The sequence below is a fragment of the Ostrea edulis genome, chromosome 2, assembly GCF_947568905.1.
Source record: "Ostrea edulis chromosome 2, xbOstEdul1.1, whole genome shotgun sequence".
In the NCBI taxonomy this organism is placed as follows: Eukaryota; Metazoa; Mollusca; class Bivalvia; order Ostreida; family Ostreidae; genus Ostrea; species Ostrea edulis.
In genome coordinates this window covers 36851188-36873957 of record NC_079165.1, presented here as the reverse complement: position 1 = coordinate 36873957, position 22770 = coordinate 36851188, and the positions used below count along the sequence as shown (strand labels likewise).

At 34.8% G+C, this 22770-nt stretch overlaps 1 protein-coding gene across 2 annotated transcripts in view; it reads left to right on the top strand.

The window, feature by feature from the left end:
• LOC125679280 (sacsin-like) overlaps positions 1 to 21607 on the top strand; it is a 55801-nt gene extending 34194 nt beyond the window's left edge. The window contains exons 6-8 of one of the 2 annotated variants that reach the window (XM_048918384.2): positions 354 to 11356; positions 19495 to 19798; positions 20477 to 21607. In XM_048918384.2, the coding sequence (XP_048774341.2) occupies positions 354 to 11356; positions 19495 to 19788 (11297 nt within the window). In that variant the 3' untranslated portion in view covers positions 19789 to 19798; positions 20477 to 21607. Of the gene's footprint in view, positions 1 to 353; positions 11357 to 19067; positions 19159 to 19494; positions 19799 to 20476 lie in introns of those variants that run through there. The other variant, XM_056153905.1, reaches the window with a different exon arrangement.
• Positions 21608 to 22770: the final 1163 nt, after the last annotated feature.

Here is a 22770-nt window from a genome sequence, read left to right as displayed (position 1 = left end):
ATTGTCCTTGGATCAAGGGGATTTAAGTTCATTCAAGTAAAGTGTCATGCCCTTACAAAGGGAGAGATAATCAAGAAAGGGCAAAAATAGGTTAGGGTCATGTAAAGATCGTGAATAAATGATGTGATCTATGAATCTCATATTGTATGAATTCAGTGATTTTTGTTATAAATCTTGTTTGCTTATTATATTTTCTCTGATCTATTTTTGATCTGACCAGTAGAAATTAAGTCTGACAACATACAAACATATGATAACTACTGAAATGAGCCAATGCCTAATGGGTTATTTATTGTTGTGAAAACACCACTGGTCACCAGTTGTTTAGATATAAAATAAATCTTTATTTCCAGATCACTATTCTTTCCAAAGACTGCATCGAAATGCCTGCATTCAATTTTTGAAGGAAATTGTTCACGCACAGAGACAAACAGTTGGAAATCCATTATTTCTAAAAGGTAGTAGTGCCATTTTTGGAGAGTATTGGTTGAAAAAAGTATGGAAATATCTAAAGACCCACTGCCAACAGTCTTTGGATCCAGTTCGAGATCTCTGTATAATGAAAACAAAAGAATCAGACAGCCTGAAAAACGTATCTGACTCATTTCTTTGTGATGCTGACATGGTTGCATCTGGGATAGATATCTTGGCATATTTCAAGATTTGGATTGTAGATATGGTATTTCATGATCATCCATTAATTGCAACTGGAAAAGGAATTGTGGTAGATTGTACAGATGATGGGAAAGTAAAGCTATTACAGCACAACATAATGAATGGGATCAATTCATTTAACAGTAATTCTTGTCCCAATACCAAAAGAGAATGGTTCAAAGATTTCTTACCTTTGACTCTACCAATGCCACTGGCTTCCCATTTAAGCAGTCTGAAAATGTTCAAATGCTATTCTAGTGCCGAGGTAACTAGTCAGTTTCAATACACATCTTTAGAACAGTGCCATGACGTTTATGTTGGAGATAGAGATTTCCCAATTGAATTTCCTACCAATATGATTTTGTCAATGACCAGAAAAGAAGACAAACTACTTTCAGAACTTTCTGCTACTAAGATTGATCTGACTGACTGTATACAGAAATGCTTGAAAAAATTCAGTAAAGAACATCTTCCGCTGAATGAGGAAAAGAAACGTAGGTTTTGTTTTTATGTTTTAGAAAAGCAGTCTGAACTTAGAAACTGGTGGAAGATCCAGACTGACTTGAATACAGTCAAGTTTATACAAAATGGAACAGCACATCTTTGCTCTGCTAGTGAACTTTATGATCCAAGCAATACACTGCTTACAGAACTTTTTCTTTTGGAAAGCAAATTTCCTAAAGAGGATGGAAGAAAAATGGATTTATTGAAGCATTTGCCATTTCAGAGCAATAACAGTGACCCAGCATTTAGAAATGATATTATAGAAACATGCCATGAAGTTGATTCAAAGATACAGATGGAAAACGTTAAACAGAGAAAGTCAAAGGCACTCCTACAGATCTTTAGACAAATGCCAAACGTCTTTACATCCGTATTGCACTCAATATCCAGATGCAAAATATTGCCATTTAAGCAGGTCAGAAATGTGCATTATCCCAAGTCAATGAAATGGTATTCAGATGCTGGAAATTTTGTCTCATTAGAGATGATCTACAGTTCAACATTCGAATATGTTGTCGGATCTGTTCTTCCAGTATCCACCAGAGAATGGGAAGATCACATTTCGTCTACCAAAACACCACCACTGAAATCTGTGATTCAGCATTTTGAACAAGTCACCAAGTGCTATTCTGAGAATGAACATGTAGAGTACAGCTTTATCATGAAAGAAGTTTATCAATGTTTAGCTAGAGAAAATTGGAACAGGTCTGGCCTACATTTCCCACAATACTGTGTATTAACAGAATTTGGATTTGTGCAAGCAACCGATGTCTACGTTGAGCGTAGCAGAACAGATATAGACTTAGAACCCTACTACATTCCTTTACCAAAAGAATATAGTTCACTTAGAGGATTTTTTGAGAAAGTGGGTTGCAACCAAAAACAGTCAACTTCTTTGTTGGTCAAGACTTTGTACAAAATAAAAAAGAAGTGGAATGACCAAAGAAATTTGATGGATCTAAATCAAGACTTATGCAAAGTAGAAAGGCTTCTGAGGAAGTTATCAGAGTGCTCAGAGGAAGATTTGTCTGAAATCAGAGAAAATATTATCGTACCGATTCACAGTGAAGATTCAAACACTATAGCATTTAAGAATGCTCAAGAATGTGCATATTCAGATTCAGACTGGTTCAGCAAAACATTCACAGATGAAGATAATATTTGTCTTATTCATGGAAAAATTGAGAAAACAGTTGCCAAAAAGCTTGGGGTGAAGTCACTGAAACAATTCACATTATCAGATGCTGAGGAAATTTACTCAGAATTTGGACAGTCAGAACCATTAACTCAACGCTTGAGTCGACTTCTAGAGGAAGGATATACGGATGGCCTTTCTGTCCCTAAGGAACTGATTCAAAATGCTGATGATGCTGGAGCGTCTGAAATCTATTTTTTATATGATGAGAGAGAGAATGAGGAAGCCAGAACTTGTCTTTTAGACTCTGGAATGAAAGGATGTCAAGGACCTGCATTGTGGGCATTTAATGATGCAGTTTTCTCATCCAATGACTTTGAAAATATACAGAAACTTAGTGGTGCAACTAAGAAAGAAGACACGACTAAGATTGGGAAGTTTGGCCTTGGTTTCAATGCAGTGTATAACTTAACAGATGTTCCCAGTTTTGCAAGTGGAAAACACCTAGTGTATTTAGATCCACATGGAACATATTTAGGAGAGGCCATATCACACGAAAAAAGTCCAGGAATTAAGCTGAATCTTCACAACAAAACCATGCTTCGGAAACTTGAAAATCAGTTCAAACCATTTGAAAAAGTATTTGGGTTTCAATCATCAAAGTTTTCTGAAAACAAAGGTTACAAAGGAACGTTATTCAGATTTCCTTTACGGACAAAACAGCAGGCCCTAACTAGTGAAATCTGTAATAAGGAATACTCAAGGACTGAAATGAACAAACTTCTAGAAATGTTCTGCAAAGCTAGTGGGAATATGCTCCTTTTCACACAGAATGTAAAGAAAATAAAACTGTATCATCTGGGAAAAATAAGTTCAAATCCTGACATGGACATGCAACTAGTACTTGCTGTTGAGAAAGACGAAGAAAATGGAAATTCAATGAAAAAGAGTGATGAAAATATATTGACTGCTGCTTCAAGACATTTGAACAGATGGGAACATTCATCCAAGTTTTTACCAACTTGTATTACAAAAATTCAAGTTTCCAGCAAAGGGCATGCATGGACTGACAAGAGTTTACCATTTAAGGAAGAAACCAAATGGTTAATTACATGGGCGCTTGGAACCAAAAAGTCTATGAAACTTTTTAAAGAGAAGAAAAGTGATGGAGCACTTCCCATAGCCAGTGTAGCAATTCCAGTAGAAACAGCAAACAATAGATTTTCACCTTTGTGTCTTGGTGGAAAGACTCGATCTTTTGAAAAGTATGGATTTTATGAGACAGGTCATCTTTTCTGCTTTTTGCCACTGCCAATAAAAACTGCTATGCACTTCCATGTGAATGGCAGTTTTGCTGTTTCATCGGATCGCCAACGGTTGCTGATAAAAACTGAAGATGATAAAGAAATCACTAAGCAGTCAATCTGGAACGAATGTCTTGTAAACGATGCTACTGTAGAGGCTTTTTTGGAGCTTTTAGTAGTTGTTCACAAAACCTCAACAGAGGATGATGCACTCTATGAATTGTGGCCAACAGAGAGTTATGACAGCTTTTGGCAGACATTTCAAAATGAGTTTTTCAGATCAATTGTACAGCGTGAATTGCCTTTGTTTAAGACAAATCTTGGATATAGGAATTTTCAGGATTGTTTGTTTCTGCATAAAGACTTGAAATCAGACAAACAGTTGAGCCAAATTGCCTTTGATATTTTGAGAGAAATTCACTTGTATGGAAAGATCATTACTGAGATTCCAAATAATGTATACAGAGAATTAGAAAAATGCCTAGGTGCGGCTTTCAGTGAACATGTGGTGACATACGAAAAATTCATTACTGAGTGTTTTCTCCCAAACATTTCACGTTTCAATGGGGAGAAGTACGACAATGTTGTTTTAGGCGCAATACGATCAAAAAATGCTCTTATTATTGCAGCATTGAAAGAAACTGAATGTATCACAACATCCCCCAGTGGTATTAGAAAGTCTCCAAAGAGCCTTGTTCATCCTCGCTCGTCTGTTTCCGGATTATTTTTAACAGAGGACGAAAGATTTCCAGTAGATTTGTTCTGCAGAGAAGATGACTTGGAAATACTTGTTAGACTTGGAATGATGAAGTTTGAAATTCCATTTGAGATTTTGTTGTTGCAAACAAGAGGAGTTAATGATTTATCAACAGTCTGTTCTGAATGTGCATTGTTGCGTTCAAGAGAAATTGTGAGATATGTTCATCGGATGGTTCCAAAAATCCCAAATGAGATTATCAATCAAATGTCCGATATAAAGTTTCTACCCGTTGCAGGGAAACCAGATAATTGGACCATTAGATGGTACAACGAAACCTCGGTGCAAGAGAAAATACAAGTCAATTGTAAAACGCACAAAAACCAGACACGCGATATTGAACTGTTTGAAAAACCTATCAACTTGTATTTTTCGTCCGTACACAAATTGGTGGGGTGCTCTCAGTATGTGATTGCAAGATATGATCTATATCGATTTTATGAGAAGGAACTGCAGTCACTTGGTGTCAAAAATGAAGATGATATTGATACAGAAACTCTTAAACGTCAACTGTGTGAAATTACGAAAATGCCAGGAAATGCCCAAAATAAAGATATAGAAGACATTTGCTTTGATATTTATAACCTTTTTGCAAAGAAAATGGTAGAGCCAGACGTGAAACACTTCATTCAAACTGAGTTGTCAGATCTGCCCAGCATTATCACTGAGAAGAGTTTTGTGTTTCCAAAACAAGTAATTTTTTCCTTAATGCACGATTGCAGTCCTCACTTTTATGGCTTAAGATCGAAATATGCCAGTCGTTTTTCTTCTTTGATGGAAACTCTTGGGGTTAGAAAATCATTTGAGCCTAAAGACATTATTGATGCATTGCTGAAAATCAAAGAACATCATGATCATGGTTGTAAACAATTGTCAGATAATGATTTGGGATTAGTTTGTAGGATAACAACACTCTTTGAAAATTTTCCATGCATCCCGACGGAGAATCTTTTCCTGCCAGATTCTAGTAATGTATTTTGTAATGTGGAAGATTTGTGTATTGACGACTTTGACTGGATAACAACAACGTCGTCAATGAAATTTCTTAATGCTGCAATATCTCTTAAAGTCGCAAAATTGGCAGGAATCAAATCAAAAAGAGATCAGAGCATTTTAAATGATTCTGAAGACCTCGGTGATGAGTTTGGGCAACATGAGGAACTGACAAATCGAATCAAGCGTATTTTGGATGGATATCCAAAGGCATGCATACTAAAGGAACTTCTTCAAAATGCTGATGACGCTGGGGCAACTGAGTTGCATTTTATCAAGGACTTTCGGTTTCATGGAACGGAACATACATTTAGTGACAATTGGAAGGATTTGCAAGGCCCAGCCCTCTGTGTGTATAATGACAGCATTTTCACAAACAAAGATTTGATAGGGATTCAGAAATTAGGAATTGGAAGTAAAGGAGAGGATCCCACTTCTACGGGTCAGTATGGTGTTGGTTTCAATGTTGTATACCATCTCACAGACGTTCCATCTTTTTTGACAAGAGATTTACAGCTTGCCTTGGATACCTTGTGTATACTAGACCCTCATAGAAAATACATTACATGTTCCTCTGCAGCCAAGCCTGGCAGGAAATTCCAAAATGCATCAGAAACTGTGAAAAAAAGGTTTAAGGACATTATGCCATGCTACTTGGAGAACAGTGGGATTTGGAAATCTTCGAGTGGAACTTTGTTTCGATTTCCACTTCGTCGAATTGCTGACTCCTCCCTATCCCAGAAACAGATTACTTGTCAAGAATTAGATACACTATTAAATGAATTGAGAAAAGAAATGGCCGAATGTCTTTTATTCCTACATAATGTAAGAAAAATTTTGGTTTCGTCAGTGAAAGAAGATGGTACACTGAAAATGGAATTCAGTGTCACAGCAGAAGTTTCAAACAAATTACAGAAAGGAACAAGCTTGCATGAATTGGTGCGTAATGTACGAGAACAAATGAAGGAAAACCCATTATATGCTTGCGAAGTGGATAGAAAAGAGATAAAGTACCATTTGAATATCAATATAAATGAGAAATTCATTGAGGAGTGGCTTGTTATCGCTGGGTTCGGATTTTTTGATAAAAATGCTATCCCTGAAAAAATTAAGTTAGCATATGAGGGCAGACAACTTGCCTTGTTGCCAAGCTGCGGTGTAGCATTCAATCTGAAGAATAAAAGGATATCAAGAGTTCAAGATGTAGCAAAGTCTTCTACACTTGTACCATTATATCATTGCAGAGCATTCTATTTCTTACCGTTACCTGTGCATACTGGCTTACCAGTCCATATCAATGGACATTTTGCTTTAGATCATGAAGCACGTCGCAATATATGGTGGCCTGATGATAAAATATCAGATGATTTAAAATTGGAATGGAACAGATGCTTGATTGAAAGTGTTATTGTACCAACATACATATCACTTCTTGAATATTTGAGAACAACACTGTTCCCGGATATTATTTCAAGAAAGCCATGGAAACAGTTGGAAAAGTTTCACAAGGCATTTCCTTATATACATGATTTAAAGGACAAAATATGGGCATTTGCGGCAAAGGTTTTATACAATCGAATTGCAAAAGGTAACTGCTGTGTATTTCCAATTGTTCGGAGAGACTACCAGATGTTAGAAATGGCAGATGCTAAAGACAAAGACGACCACATGCAACCGGAAGTGGAGCATAATACTGAAACTACTAATACCAACAAAACAGTTCTACAAGAAGAACCACTAGAAATCAAGTGGGTGTCTATAATGTCGGGCTCATTTCCTGCTTACTTTGATGAAATAAAGTTTCAGTTGAGGAATGATTTTCAAAGACAGAATTATGATGCATTTCATCGACAAACCTATTCAGAAATGATGCTTTTGGCAACAACACATTCAGAATTTGTAGCAGGTGTTCTTAAAGACCTTGGAATGAAACTTATTGAATCTCCAATGTGGTTATACAACAGTATGAAACATACAGATGCTGATGTCCAGGCTATTACTCCCAAAGCAGTGCTACATTTTTTGAAATCTTACGTTTCCACTGAGATTGACAGTTGTAACATTGAGAAAGTGGGTGTACATGTGTCAGACACAAGATTTCGAAATATTGATGGAGTGTACTTTATCCTTCATTACTGCCTAAGAGATGACAAGTTGAATACTGCAGATTTCAAAGGCGTCCCTCTTCTTCTTACGACAGATCAGCAAATCCATGAATTCCGGCAAGATGCGTGTGTGCTTTTAACATCATATCCTGCTTTGTTGCCAACATCTGCAAACAAAATTGCACATCTTTCACAACTTCAAATGTTAACAGAAATCAAATTGTTTCAAACATTTGTGAAAAATCTTGAAATTGAGGACTTTTCTGACCTTGTTTCGAATAATGTTCCAAAAACGTATTTGAGAAAGACGATAGAGGTTTGGAATCCACAGTCTAATGATATTCCAAATGCAAGATGGATCAAAATATTTTTGTGTTTTCTTTCCGAAAACTTGACCTGTATTGAAAACAAAAGAAGATATTCACAAAAAAAGAAAAAGAAAAACAAGGAGGAATCTCCTTTAGTTACAGTTTGCAGAAGTATTCAAATGCATTTAGGGGGGTGTAGTTTCCTTCCTGTGAAGCTAAATGATGAACACAGATTGTATCCCTTAAAATGGGCAAAGCATGTACTGAAAATAATACCGGATATTGATGGACCTGAGCAATTAGCGTTAGCAACGTTGAATGTACCAGTGGTGTATGAAAGCTGTTTCCCATCTGCTAAAGAAGGATACTACCCCGCAGAGCAGCATACATTAGAGATCATCAAATGTTTAGTGGCTACAGTGGAAAGTGTCAAAGATACACTGGATTGTGTCTATGCTAACAGAGAGTGTTTGAAACTGGAAAATGAGGCTCGTGATATTGTGTTGGAATATTTTGCTAGACATATTGGAAATTTTAGAGATGATGCCAACTGCCAGATGAAACTCAAGTGTTTGCCATTTTATTCTGGTTTGGACAAGGATTTTGTACCTTTATCAGATGGCACAAACATCGTACTGCCTGATGATATTCCTCTTAATGGTCTGAGTGAATTTGGTAGACAAACTACGTTAGTTTTCATCAGAAGAAATGATGTTTCATTATATTTCTTGAAGTATCTAGGTTGTGTAACAATGTCACAAACTAAGTTTTACATAAATTATGTACTTCCGCATTTCAAGAACTTGCCATCAACAGCGATAATGCAGCACTTGAAATTTATCAAAGATATTATTTTGCATGAACTGGAATACTCTCCAGATGAAGATGACAAGGCAATGTTAGAATCATTGGAATATTTACTGAAGAACACTGCTTTTCTTCCTACATGCTCTAACAGGTTAGCATGTGCATGTGAATTCTACAATCCACACAAGGATATTTTCAGAGTTGAAAACCAACTATGTAATTCAATCGAACTTCCCCTTGCCCCATTTAATGAACCAGAATGGGAAGATTTTTTGGTGCATTGTGGGATGAAAAGCAAGATTACACCACAGATTTTTATAGAATTTGCACATCGACTGCAAACGTTAGGGGAGAAATTAGGCCTTTCCCCAATAGTTGTGAATAATTCTAAGACCATGGTGACTATTCTTTTTTCAAATGACTATGAACTGTTAAGAAATGCTTCTTGTATGCAAGGAATTCAGAATATTCGGTTTCTCATTCCTCATTCAGTACCTCAAATTTATTCAACATTTGCCCAGCAGTTTGAAAATGGAAGGAGGCTTATTTGTTTCTGTGAGTCAACAGTGGCTGCAAATGATCTCCTAGTTTGGTCGGTGATGGGAATCATTTCAGAGGATATTACTTCAAGTGTGATGCGCAAGTCAGATATTGCCATAGCAGCAAAAACGTTGAGACTTTCTGAACTTCCTCCGATTCATTTAGTGATAGAGCACACAAGAATTGTATGCAGTGCACTCCAATATAAGTTGACAGAACTACTTGCTCAAGATACAAAAGTTGAGGAGGCAGTCACAAGAATGATGAATAGTATCTACATGTATCTGCGGAAGCATGGAAATGATGAGTCCATGAGGTTGTTGAAGATTGTTCCATTTATCTTTATCAAAGACAGAAAATTGCTAGTTTTACCTGAACAGGTTGTCTTGGATATCAGCATGCATGAAGAGATACCTCCATATTTATGTAAGGCTCCTTTGTATTTTGGACAGTTTCATTCTCTGTTTGAAGCACATGGAGCATCACAATTTCTAACATGCAGTCATTTGGCCAAAGTATTGCACAAAATCTGGGAAAAGTCCAAAGGCAAGTTGTTGGAACCAAATGAAATGAAGAGTACAGAAAAGGCGGTACAGATTTTGTTTTCTAAGCTTAAATTAGAAAAAGCAGTTGATTTGAAAGTAACAACCTTGTATCTACCAAGCAAAAACAAGAACTTGATTCGCAGTGATTCTTTAGTGTTTGTTGATAACAAACTTCTAGAAGAGAGAATTGGGAACAACATGCCAGATATGGATTTCTTTGTGGGATTCAAAGAATTAAAAATAGATGTTCATGACCCTGTGTTTGAGATAAGTCAACTACCAGAGAATCATAGACCTCGTTTGCTGTCAAAAGTTGTGACTGAGCAATTAGATTCTGAATGTAAGAACTGGATAATTCCTTCAGATCATGGGCGAAAATTGCAGGGATTCCTGCACAGTCGTGAGTTTATCACTGGTGTTTATAGACTGGTCAGAGATGAACTTTACAATAATGACAAGAGTTGTGGGGAAAAGGAGGCGATAGAAATTCAGAACAAAATAGAGTCTGTGTTTGTAGTTTGTGTCGAGAGACTCGCAACAGTTATGGTATTCAAGAACAAAGAACTGTCCAATACTTCTAAACAAAGAATGTTGTTCTCTGAGGAGGAACTTGGCGACAATGATTCTTCAAAATTATGCATATATTTCAAAATAGTTGAAGACACAAAAATTCAGGTTTGGATAAATGACATTGCCAAAAAGGTATCAAGTAGCTTGAATGCATACCTTGGAAAACCTTTGAAAGAAAACCATATTCATTTGCCAGATGTACTCAAGTGTATGCAAGATCCTAGTGCAATAGATAAAGAGCTTGATAGCTTAGAAATTCGAAAACTTGAAGAAAACATGTCAGCGTTTCTTCCATTCATGCCAGAACTGGGTTCAGAAATCCCAGTCTTGTTGCATCATCTTCTTGATAATTCATGCACATATATTGAGCCCGGAGAATATGTGGCATATGAATTGTTTGATCCAGTTATTGACGAAGATGATGGTTGTAATACAGAACCTGTATACATCTTGGCAAAAGTGCAAGAAACGATGTCTAACCGCCCACTAAATTGCCCACATGCTGATGAATGGAGCATCTGCTATCTGATAGATGTGGGGAATGAAAATCTGATTGAAGTTGTTGCGTCAAAAGTATATAAATTCATTCGATCTGACATAACTGACGGAAATGTTGATGTAGTAGATGGGGCTGTAGTTTTTAGATGGAATAATGACAGAGTAAAGAGTTACATCAGAGATGTTCTGAGAAATGCATTTAGAAGGTCAGACCAGGAATTAAAGAGAGCAGCAAAACGACTTCTACTTCAGTATCATCCTGACAAACATCAGGACAACAAAGATTATTTTAAGGAATTGACTCAGTTCATTTACTTCATTAAGAGCAGACTAGAACAAGGTGAATCAGTTGATGATATCGTAATATTTGAAGCCTTTAACAACCAACCATACGTACCAACATCAAGGTTTGCAGAAACATGTCATAATCGTGGGAAATCTCATGCAAGATATCAGCGGGATTACAACGCCCCTGCAGGAGGAAGCAGTGGTTTCTTCAACAGTTTCTATTCAAGAGGCTCCCAACCTGGGCAGGCGAGGAGGTGGTTCCGGCAAGCAGAAGCTGACTATCGAGCTTCCGTTTCTGATACTCATCAGTCTGATGCTTATAACTGGGCGTGCTTCAAGTGTCATCAGGTATGTTAAATCTATACACACCTCCAAACATTGTGGAATGTAATGATTGAATGGAACTGTATTTCTAATGAGATAAATGCAATTGCAACTCCTTCATATTCACGAGCTTTTAAACTATTTCCTCTTCTTAGTAAGGTCAAACGGAAGACCTTTCCGTTTTTGTACTATTTCTTCTTATTTTTATGCATACCTTCTGTTAAAAAAGGGGGCGTATACTACCCTGTCGGTCGGTCTGTAGACCAAGTCCGCTCAATATCTCGAGAACTCTTAATTGGTTTACTATCATCAAACTTAGAGTGGTTGTCCATAGAGAGTAGATGACCATTATTTTTTCAGGTCATAAGGTTAATGATCAAGGACCAAACTGGACATACATGTAGTAAGATATTGTCTGCTCAATATCATAAGAATGCTTTGCTTCACAAACATCAAACTTGGTACACTGATTCTACCTAACGAGCATATGACCTATATTGATTTTGAGATTATAAGGTCAAGGGTCAAACTGGACATAAGATAATGTCCACTCAATATCTTGAGAACCATTTCTTTATTTAATCTTGGTACACTGGCGCCCCAAAAGAGTAGATGGCGGATTGGTTTTCAAGGTCAAATGTCATGTGATTGAAGTAACATTATTTGAGATTATCTGCTCAGTGTCTTGAAAAATCAAACTTATAATAATTATGGTTGCCACTGACTGGTAGATTATATATTTTCACTGTCACTACAGACATTATTAATGAAAGGTTGATCCTTTTAAATTTTGCCACAAAATGTGTTTCTAAAACATTTCTTTTTCCCCATTCTTTTTTATGATTTCTCAGAGATGAGTTATTCAATAAATGTGAAAATTTTATATGATGGACATGACTGTGAATGTTTTGTTTTCTTGAAACGTGCAAAAACTAACTTTTGAAAGACTTATATACTCTGCTGGTGGACTGTTAGTCCCCGAGGGTCTCTACAGCCCAGTAGCTAAGTACTTCGTTACTAGCTTGAAAATACGGATGTATATTTAATTGCTGTTATAAAATTTAGAAATTCATTTCAAAATTAAGGATTATCTCCCTCATGCATAGCTCTTATCCTTGGACGAATTTGGCTCCACTTGTTTGGCACGCTGTTTTTGGCTATATTTAGATCTAAAACTTCATAGTTATTTCGGATTTCAAACATTTCGGTTGAGCATCACTGAAGAGACATTATTTGTCGAAATGCACATCTGGTGCATCAAAATTGGTACCGTATAAGTTTTACAATATGGCCGCATTTCTGTTTTTTAAAACATTTTGTATTGGAGTTTTATCAAAAACATTGCAGATTAACACACCAAACTTTTATCAATGATATATCTTGGGTACAAGATATGCACTACAATGTGTATCAGCCGTCACTTCCAGTCATAACTGTCAGTGATCAAAGAAACGTCAACTTCATTTTTTTTAAAACAAGATGTGCAGATCATAATCATCTCTCTTTTAAGAGTTTCAAAAAATGTTAAGATTGACCGACAGCTACGACGGAAACTTGTGATGTTTAGGTCACCTGAGTCGTTTACTTTTAAAATTGGTTAGTTTCCATTATACGTTAACATTTTCAACTTTTTGATCACACCCATTCCAATTCTTTCTATCCCTTCATGCAACTAGCTCTGAAGGGGATATAGCATAGTTAATATATATGTCCGTTTGTGTATGTTTGTGGGTAAGTTTCAAAAGAGGACCAAAAAACTGACCATGATCAGATTACATACTTCTTTGGCATTGAATGAGAAAGAACTATGCACGCTATATTTATATCCATAAAGATACCTTATATAATTTATGAGATATCTTCTATTCTTGATAAGGTATTTATTATCTAATAAATCATATAAAATATCTAATATGATTTACAGTTTATAAGATATATCATGAAATAAATATCTTTTAATCTATATAAGATAGCTGCTCATAAACTTTATATAAGATATTTTGTATCTTAAACATTTTAAATTCATTTTTATAAGATATCTAATAAAACATATGAGATACCTTTAATTTTTATATTATATCCCATGAACTTTATAAGATATCATATCTTTTATAAGATATATCATATGTATTATAAAATACATCGTAAATGAATTTTGATAAGAAATCTTATAAAGTTTATATGAAACATATAAGATGTCTTATAAAAGTAAATTCGTATGATACTTTTTAAAAGTTTATGAGATATCTTATAAAGCGAAAAAGATAAGATATCTTATATGTTTTATAAGATATCCTATAGAATATGATATATTTCATAAACTTTCTTTTCTAAGATATTGTATAAAAGTTATAAGATATTTTATGTAAGTTATCTTACATCTTATTAAAGTTATGAAATATCCTATATCAAAAACATTATTAAAATATATTATTAAGTTTATGATATATCTTATATACTATACAAAATATTTTGTATATCTAATGAGATATCTTATAGAGAAAAAATATGTTACTTCATATCTTTTTAGCTCACCTGAGCTGAAAGCTCAAGTGAGCTTTTCTGATCGTACTGTCCGTCCGTCTGTAAACGTTTTACATTTTCGACTTCTTCTCCAGAACCACTTGGCCAATTTCAACCAAACTTTGCCCAAAGCATCCTTGGATAAAGGGCTTTCAAGTTTTTTCAAATGAAGGGCCATATCCCTTTCAAAGGGGAGATAATCACAAAAATGCAAAAATAGGGTGGGGTCATTTAAAAATCTTCCTCTCAAGAACCACTGGGCCAGAAAAGCTGAAATTTACATGAAAGCTTCCTGACATAGTGCACATTCAGGTTTATTCAAATCATTGCCCCCGGGGGTTGGATGGGGCCACAAGGCAGGATCAAAATTTTGCATACAAATATATAGTGAAAATCTTTAAAAGTCTTCATCTCAAGTACCACTGGGCAAGAAAAGCTGATATTTACATGAAAGCTTCCTAACATAGTGCAGATTTCAATTTGTTCAAATCAGGGCCCCCGGGGGTAGGATGGGGCCACAATAGGGAATCAGTTTTACATACAAATATATAGGGACAATCTTTAACAATCTTCTTCTCAAGAACCACTGAGTCAGAAAAGCTGAGATTTACATGAACACTTTCCGACATAGTGCAGATTTAAGTTTGTTAAGACCATGACCCCCGGGTGTAGGATGGGGCCACAAGGGGGGATCAAAGTTTTGCATATAACTATATAGGGAAAATCTTTAAAATTCTTCTTCTCAAGAACCACTGAGCCAGAAAAGCTGAGATTTACATGAAAGCTTTCTGACATAGTGCAGATTCAAGTTTGTTCAAAGCATGGCCCCCGGGGGAAGGATGGGGCCACAAGGGGTGATCAAAGTTTTGCATACAAATATATAGGGAAAATCTTTTAAAAATATTCTCAAGAACCAATGAGCCAGAAGATCTGAGATTTACATGAAAGCTTCCAACTGATTCAAGTTTGTTCAAATCATGATCAAGTCCCCCGGGGTTAGGTTGGGGCCACAATAGGAGATCAAAGATTTACATAGAAATATATAGGAAAAATCTTTTAAAATCTTCTTCTCAAGAACCAATGAGCTAGAAGAGCTGATATTTACATGAAAGCTTCCTGACATAGTGCAGATGCAAGTTTGTTCAAACTATGATCCCTAGGGTAGGTTTGGGTCACAATAGGGGTTGAAAGTTTTATATACATGTACAAATATATAGGGAAAATCTTTAAAAACCTTTTCAAGAAATATTGGGCCAAAGAAGTTGACATTTACATCAAAGCTTTCTGACATAGTGCAGATTCAAGTTTGTAAAAATTATGGCCTCCAGCGGTAGGTTGGGGCCACGATAGGGACTAAGGTTTTACATGCAATTATATATAGAAAGTCTTCAGATATGGGCCAAGGTGACTCAGGTGAGCGATGTGGCCCATGGGACTCTTGTTTATGATATCTTATGAAAGATATAATATATCATGAACTTTATTAGATATCATGTGAAATTTAAGAAATATCTTTAAAGAGGAATAAATGTAAAGACGGCGTGTCATAAAGAACCCTATTGATTTCCAAGGTCACTGATAAAATAGTTTTCGGTATTTCGATTTTGACAGTAAATAATATGATTGAATTTATGTGCGAGTTAAAGGCCGGCAATTCAGTATAAAAGCAGCCAATTGGTGAAAATGGTGGACGATATGAATTTTCTAGTTACATTCAGATTGCAGCACTTATTTTGCAAAAATAAAGATTAAACTGTTGTTCTGAAATATTAAAATGGGTGTACTTGTTCCCCTCATAAATGTGCATATATTGGCCATATTTATATTAGATATAAATTTTCATGAAGTCTTAATTTTGACTTCAGGATATGTTCATACTTTAACGAAACTTCACCCTAGGAATTACAAAATGAATCCATCATTGTTTTATCCATTCTTTTAAAACAAGTAGTTTTTAGATAATATACACAAATGTTGGTATATATGATATACTAATACTTATGATTTTCCTCTTGGTACCTTTCATTTATGAGAAGACTGTGGGAGAAAGTGTAGACAATTTAGTAAAGAGTTACCTGCTCCTTTTAAATGTAAAACTTGTACGGTATTAATTTGGGTATGAATATCATTAACGAAAATGATATTGAAACGTTTTACACACATAATAACTATATACTAAGCTTGGTCCAACCCTCCAGCCAGACCCTCTGTCGTGAAGATCATGAAATTTACACTTTTCGCAATTAATGTTTGTACTAACAAATGAGAGGTTGAAGAGAAGGATATTTTTGAAATTTGGGGAAGTTTTGGCAGTGTTTGAAATTTTTAGATTTCAGTGTTAGTTATCGGAAGGTAAAATGGTTCATAGTGAACGCACGGCATATGCTGATCAAATGCAGTATAAATGAATAGAAACTTCCAAGTGCATCATTCACAACTACATGTACACTGTACCTGTCTAATAAATAAGTGTATGACACATTTTTAGAATACAATTAAAATGAAATGAATCTATAATTGATACTTGTCAAGCAAGGAAGGGAAGGAGAAACAAACAACTCAAGAAAAAATACAGAAAGAAAAATTACACATATTACATACCAAGTAGCAAGTGTCACAAATATTTATGTCAAAACACACCGATATAATAAAGAAGGAATCTGAAACACTGTACACCCTTTTCTAGAAATCGTTTAGATGTACACAAGTATGCATCTTTAGGACTTATACAATAGAGTTTAGTGAATAATTACCGATAGCAATTAAAACATGAAAATAGACTTCATTTTTGTAATTGAAAATGTGGTTGATTTCAACTCAAGGTCAGGCTGCCAATAATGCCATTACAAACAAACTAGGAAGTTATTCAAAAAATAGATGGTCATTATACATGTGCAAAACGTGAATGCTGATTTTCAGCATGATTGGAAAGAAATGTTCTGACATAAAAGGTGTGTAGTTCATGTTACAAGTGCAAAGGGATATACAGGCTGTCCAGCACTCTCTGACAAAAAATAAGGGATAATTTAAGTGATAAAATCAAGAAAATTTCGGGCTAAAATTCGGAATTTCATAACTAAGTTAGGGCGGTTTTAGACATTTAAATGGTCTTTCCTTTGCAAATATGGCAATTTAAAAAAAACTCTCAATAAACACTCTTAAGTGCATGAAGGGCATTCTTCAGCTATTATTGGCTATAACCTCAATAGTCACATCTTTGTCACAAAGTCACAACCACTAAACAGCCTGACATATGAATTCACTGGTGAAATATAGTTTGAATGCATTTTCAAAATTGCTAGAGTAGAAATCTATATACAAAACATGGAAATCGACATTAAAAATTGTTTTTTTCTTCCCAGAACTTCCCATTGAATTCTACATTTTTAAAGGAATTTTAGCAAAACCGAAGAAATAGGATTTTTAAAGAAATTTTAGGGCCGCTGGACTGCCCGGACATACCAACAACATCCAAAAGCATATACTGTAAAATTCAAAACTTTCTACTTAAAGGGTCATGGACAAGATTTAAACCAAAAAGTTTAAAATTTTATTTTTCCATTTTTTGTTTGTTTACAATGCTTAACTAAAACATTCTAATGATCAACCAAAATTTGAGTATCAGTTGTTGAGTTGCAAGTGAGATACAGTACTCACGATTTTTTGTTATGTAAACAAGGCTCGTGTCATGTTTTTGTTTACATAGAGATCGCTTAATAGAAAATAGCATGATTAAAACAAAAGCAGGTTTGCCAAACACTAGAAACTATTTGATTGTGTTCAGAATTTACTTGTAAATTGAACAACTGCTTTAAACGAAACTTTTACTTGTATATATAGCCTATGTAAACAAAAAACATGACATGCTCCTTGTTTACATAACAAAGAATTGGGAGGGCTGTATCTCTCCTTTACCTGGACAATTGACATTCACAATTTTTGCTGACCATAAGAAATACGTTAGTTAAAGGACACATCTCATGTTTTCAAAGTATACAATATTACATGCATTTTGTCTTCTTTATGCTTATAGTAATTAATTCTAATACTTCGTTCGCCGAAATTTTGCGATAATTAACCACAATACAGACTTAAATCTAAGCCCCCGATTTCAAAAAGTCAAGTTAATTAGGTAGGTAGTCACGTGGTACAGTGACGTCACATGCGCCCTTCGGATTGTGAAAGTACTGCGAGATATTATTAAAAACTCAGCTTTTAGGGGCCTAATATATTTACCATGGGCAACATTTAAATCGATGTTGACAAATTGTCCGAGTTTTATATATGTTCGCCACCAGTGCACACATATAACGATGTAAATACCCAAATATAGCGAATAAAGCGTGTATGAAATCGGCAATATTGTGAGTAAATAATGTTTATATGGGTCGCTGTCTACAAACTGTTTGGGGATGCTATTCCTTTATACATCTGTAATTGGCGCTGTTTTTCTAAAATAAACAGTGCAATCATTATTTATTTTTGGATTCAGTTGTACATCAGAATAATTATGCATGAATAGTAGAAACGTTCATTTTAGGATTGGACTGTTTTTCTCCTTGAACAAATTTTACATGCATCATAAATACCTTTATTAGATGAATGAGATCGTTCAGATTCCCTTCTGATATTTTAACGTCAGACAATATTTATAAATTGTTTACAATATACTCAGCAGATTGTTTACAGTGTATTTGCTATTGTTTCATAATCTTTCCTCGTTATCAATACTCACAAAAATGCAATATATCGTGCAAGGTATCAAGGTGTTAATTTTTATTGTTAATGTTGTTCGCATGGTATCGGAGACAGTAGTTTGGTCACCGCCCCCGCCACGCATTGATCATTCGTTATTGTCATTCAATATTACGAATGATCAATTAGTGGCGGGAGCGGGGTCAAGACTACGGAGACAGGACATCATTCCCTCGGATAACTCACCTCGGTCGATTCCATTTAGATGTAGGGTACCGGAATCTAACGAAGTTTGTCGAATGAGGACAATATAAAATTTTAGTTATTCTGTGACGTCGGGCAATAATTCTTCGCTAGAGGACTCTGACCGGACGACTTTCGTTATCTGGATTGCCCCTAATAAGCACTTGCGCATGCGCTCAGCGCTTAAAAATATTGGAGGATAATGGATTGATCCTGCAGTTCAATTCATGATTCATATCGTTTCAATTTTACATTTGAACTTCTATTATAAAAGAATATGGTGGGGCCCAGGATGAAGAATTGTGCTAGCACCTGTAGATCATTTTCTGCACTTACAAATTACCAAATCGGCATGTGCTAAATAAGTAAGGAAAACGTGCATATACATTGTGAAAAGTTGCCCTCCCCTTTTTTGCTATGTTTATGTGCTTGGTTATGTTGTTATTTTACATTCGATAAATTATGATCATTATATTTTTAGATTAATTGTTTGAAAAGGAGGACTATTTTGATTACATAAAATAAAGGCCTATATACCTTTCTTTATTATTCTAAATGAATATAGAATAAATGAAGTTAGGATACTAGCTGTGCATTCAACATCTAGTATGTATCTATGCGCATTTTGACAAAGTAACACATGATCGAGTTTTATCTTAATAATTTAAAACATCTGACTCTTTTTTCATCTGATTTTTCAGTCTGCAGAGAAAGCTCTCAAAGCGGTGTTGTACCAGATTGATGCCGATCGAGTCGATCGCACCCACAGCTTGAGTGCATTGGTCCATGGGATTGATGATGTTGAATTATCAAGTATTGCGTATCGTATGGAAGGAATAACTGGGAATTATTTCCAGATGCGTTATCCAGATGCCGTTTCTGGGAATGGAATGGCCATTCCCTCTGATATTTACACTTCAAACCAAGCAGCAGAAGCAAATGAATGTGCAGGGAAGATTCTTCAACTTGTTAGACAGAAGATCCCTAATCTTTGAAAAGATTCAGGTGTGTATAATATGATTTTCCTAAACAAATTAATTACGAGAAAACATTCTCATGCTTCACTATTAATTTTATTTCATTTTCAGCTGATTTGATAAGCAAGAGTTTGTTCTGTCGTGTTTCATACCGATTGATAGGCAATTCTAGACACATTGGTTTTGATTACGGATAAATCCGTTTACCTGATCAAGATATGCATGTAGTGGTCACGGTGGGTGTGACGGTCGACAGGGGGTGCTTAATTGTCCTAAGCGCCTGATTCCACCTCTGGTATATCCAGGGGTCTGTGTTTCCTCAACTCTCTATTTTGTATTGCTTATAGTAGTTGTGAGATTGATCACTCTTCGTTATCTTCACATTTCATTGAAGTGTCTCCATTTTGAAATGGCGCAAAACTATCATTTGATTTAGAGGCTTTAGTTTCAAAATTGTCAGAAGACCTCGTTTCTCTGGTACCACTTTTGATAAGAAGGAGATGACTCAAAAGTCATCAGGGGCAATGCATTGAAAACCATTAAGCTTGATATATAGGAAAACATACTTTGTCCTGTTATGACTTAGTTGTGTTCAATGATAATTGATTCGTTCGGTTAATAAAATTGAAAGTTCTGTCTAAAGTTTGTCTACAGTGCTACGTTGATTATGTAATTCAAGGAGATAATTGGTGTTTCTTTGTTACAGACACTGGGCTGAATAGTGTGTTAAAGTTTGTGTTTTCAAAACCTGGAGAGATTCTTGTAAAACCTGTATGAAAATCGGCCAAAATGCAAGGAACTGTATGGGTTGACTTTATAATAAAATATACTGTACATAACCTTCGAAAATCATGGCATTCGTACTGTATAACTGAAGACGATTTCTATCTTTTTATATTGTAAATATTTTAAAGTAATGTTGAATGTACACCTGTATGTAATATATTTGTCTATAAATTGGTTAATTGTACACTAGTACTGGATACGACGAGGCGATGCATTGTAAACATACGTATAAGTCACTGTCCTTGCAATGTACTTTGTTTATAAATCACTGTTAATGCTAAGTGATTTATACGTAAATAACAAGATACGATGTACTTTGTTTATAAATCACTGTAAATGCTATTTCGTTTGTGTATAAATCGCTGTTCCTATGATGTAATTTGATTATATATCACTGTCCTTGCGATATACTTGGTTTATAAATCACTGTTAATGTTATTTCCTTTGTTTATGAATTACTGTAATGTTATGCTCTTTGTTTATGAATCACAAGATACGATGTACTTTGTTTATGAATTACTGTTAATGTTATGCTCTTTGTTTATAAATCACTGTTAATGCTATTTGCTTTGTTTATTTATCGCAGTTCTTGTGATGTACTTTGTTTATGAATTACTGTTAATGCTATTTGCTTTGTTTATTTATCGCAGTTCTTGTGATGTACTTTGTTTATGAATTACTGTAATGCTATGCTCTTTGTTTATGAATTACTGTAATGCTATGCTCTTTGTTTATAATTTACTGTAATGCTATGCTCTTTGTTTATAATTTACTGTAATGCTATACTCTTTGTTTAGGAATCACAAGATACGATGTACTTTGTAAATGTTATTTACTTTTTTTATTTATCGCTGTTCCTGTGATGTACTTTGTTTATAAACTGTTGATACGATGTACTTTGTTTATAAACTGTTTATACGATGTACGTTGACTATAAATCACCATCAATACTGCATTGTATGAATAGTGTACTTTGTTTGTGAATCACTCTTGATACAATATACTTTGTAAGGATATTAATGTGTAAGTAAAATAAATGAAAGAAAGGTTATGATTTGTCGTGAGGTATTTATTTTGTGTTTCTTTGCATCCTGCCATATTAGTCTAGTCAATCTAGCTCAAAAATGAGCAAAACCTCAAACTAATTGCAACAGAAATGAAATTTTGATTATTCATGCAAGAAAACACATGCAAACAACATATTAAAAATCGGCTTTTGTATTTCCATGGGAAAATTGGAATTTTGGGGTAAAAGGATGTGTTTTTTCATGAAAATCGCTGGAAATTGAAGAAAATGTCCATTTTATGTAACATACAGTGAAAATAAGTTTCATATCTCAAATTTCAACCTGGAAATGTTCGATTAATTTTTTTTTACAGCAGAATATATTCTTTCCTTGACTGTAATTTTTGGGTAAAATCTTGCTTTTTTGAATATAATTGTTAAAGATTGAAATTTTAAGAAAAAAAAACACATTTTGTCATACATTTGAGTCTACCAATAAAAAATTTAAGTTAGGATTTATTTTAAAAACTGCTCAACAAGTAAGATATATAGATTATTGGCAATATATATGAAAAATACCATTTTAGGTAGGAAAACCTACCTTTTTCTAAAACAAAAATAGTGAAAAACTGGAAATGATAGGAAATGACTGTTTTATAGAAGAGATGGCATTGATCTTATGAATTTAAGATTAAAACGTCCAAATGCACAACTTATCTTTTCTGCACCAAAATTTATTTTCCCTTGCCGAGTTTTGGGCTGAAATCTTCATTTTCCAACAAAAATCGTTAAAAACTGGATTTTGGAAGAAAATACTTTTTCCTGTCCATTAGGCATATATGAGTTACCACATGAAGATTTATACATTAAAATAAACTGTTAACACAAAACAAGTGCCCCTTCAAAAATGGTCTGTAAAAGATGACCTACATTTTTGCAGATACTCCCCTTACATCGGAAGTTGGAGGCGCGCTTACCATTCCGGTCCTATGTTTCACATAAATACATGTAGTATTTTAAAACAAACAGTGTATAGTAAAGCTTACGTTACCAAATTCTTGTTTTTACAGTTTGTACTACATCTATGACGAAACAAGGTTCAGTTTCTTCGATTTTATAAAGAAATCTTTAATACGTGCACTTCGTCAAGTTCTAGAGTTTGGGAAGGGAGGGGGTTGGGGGGGGGGGGGTTATAGCCGTATTTGATG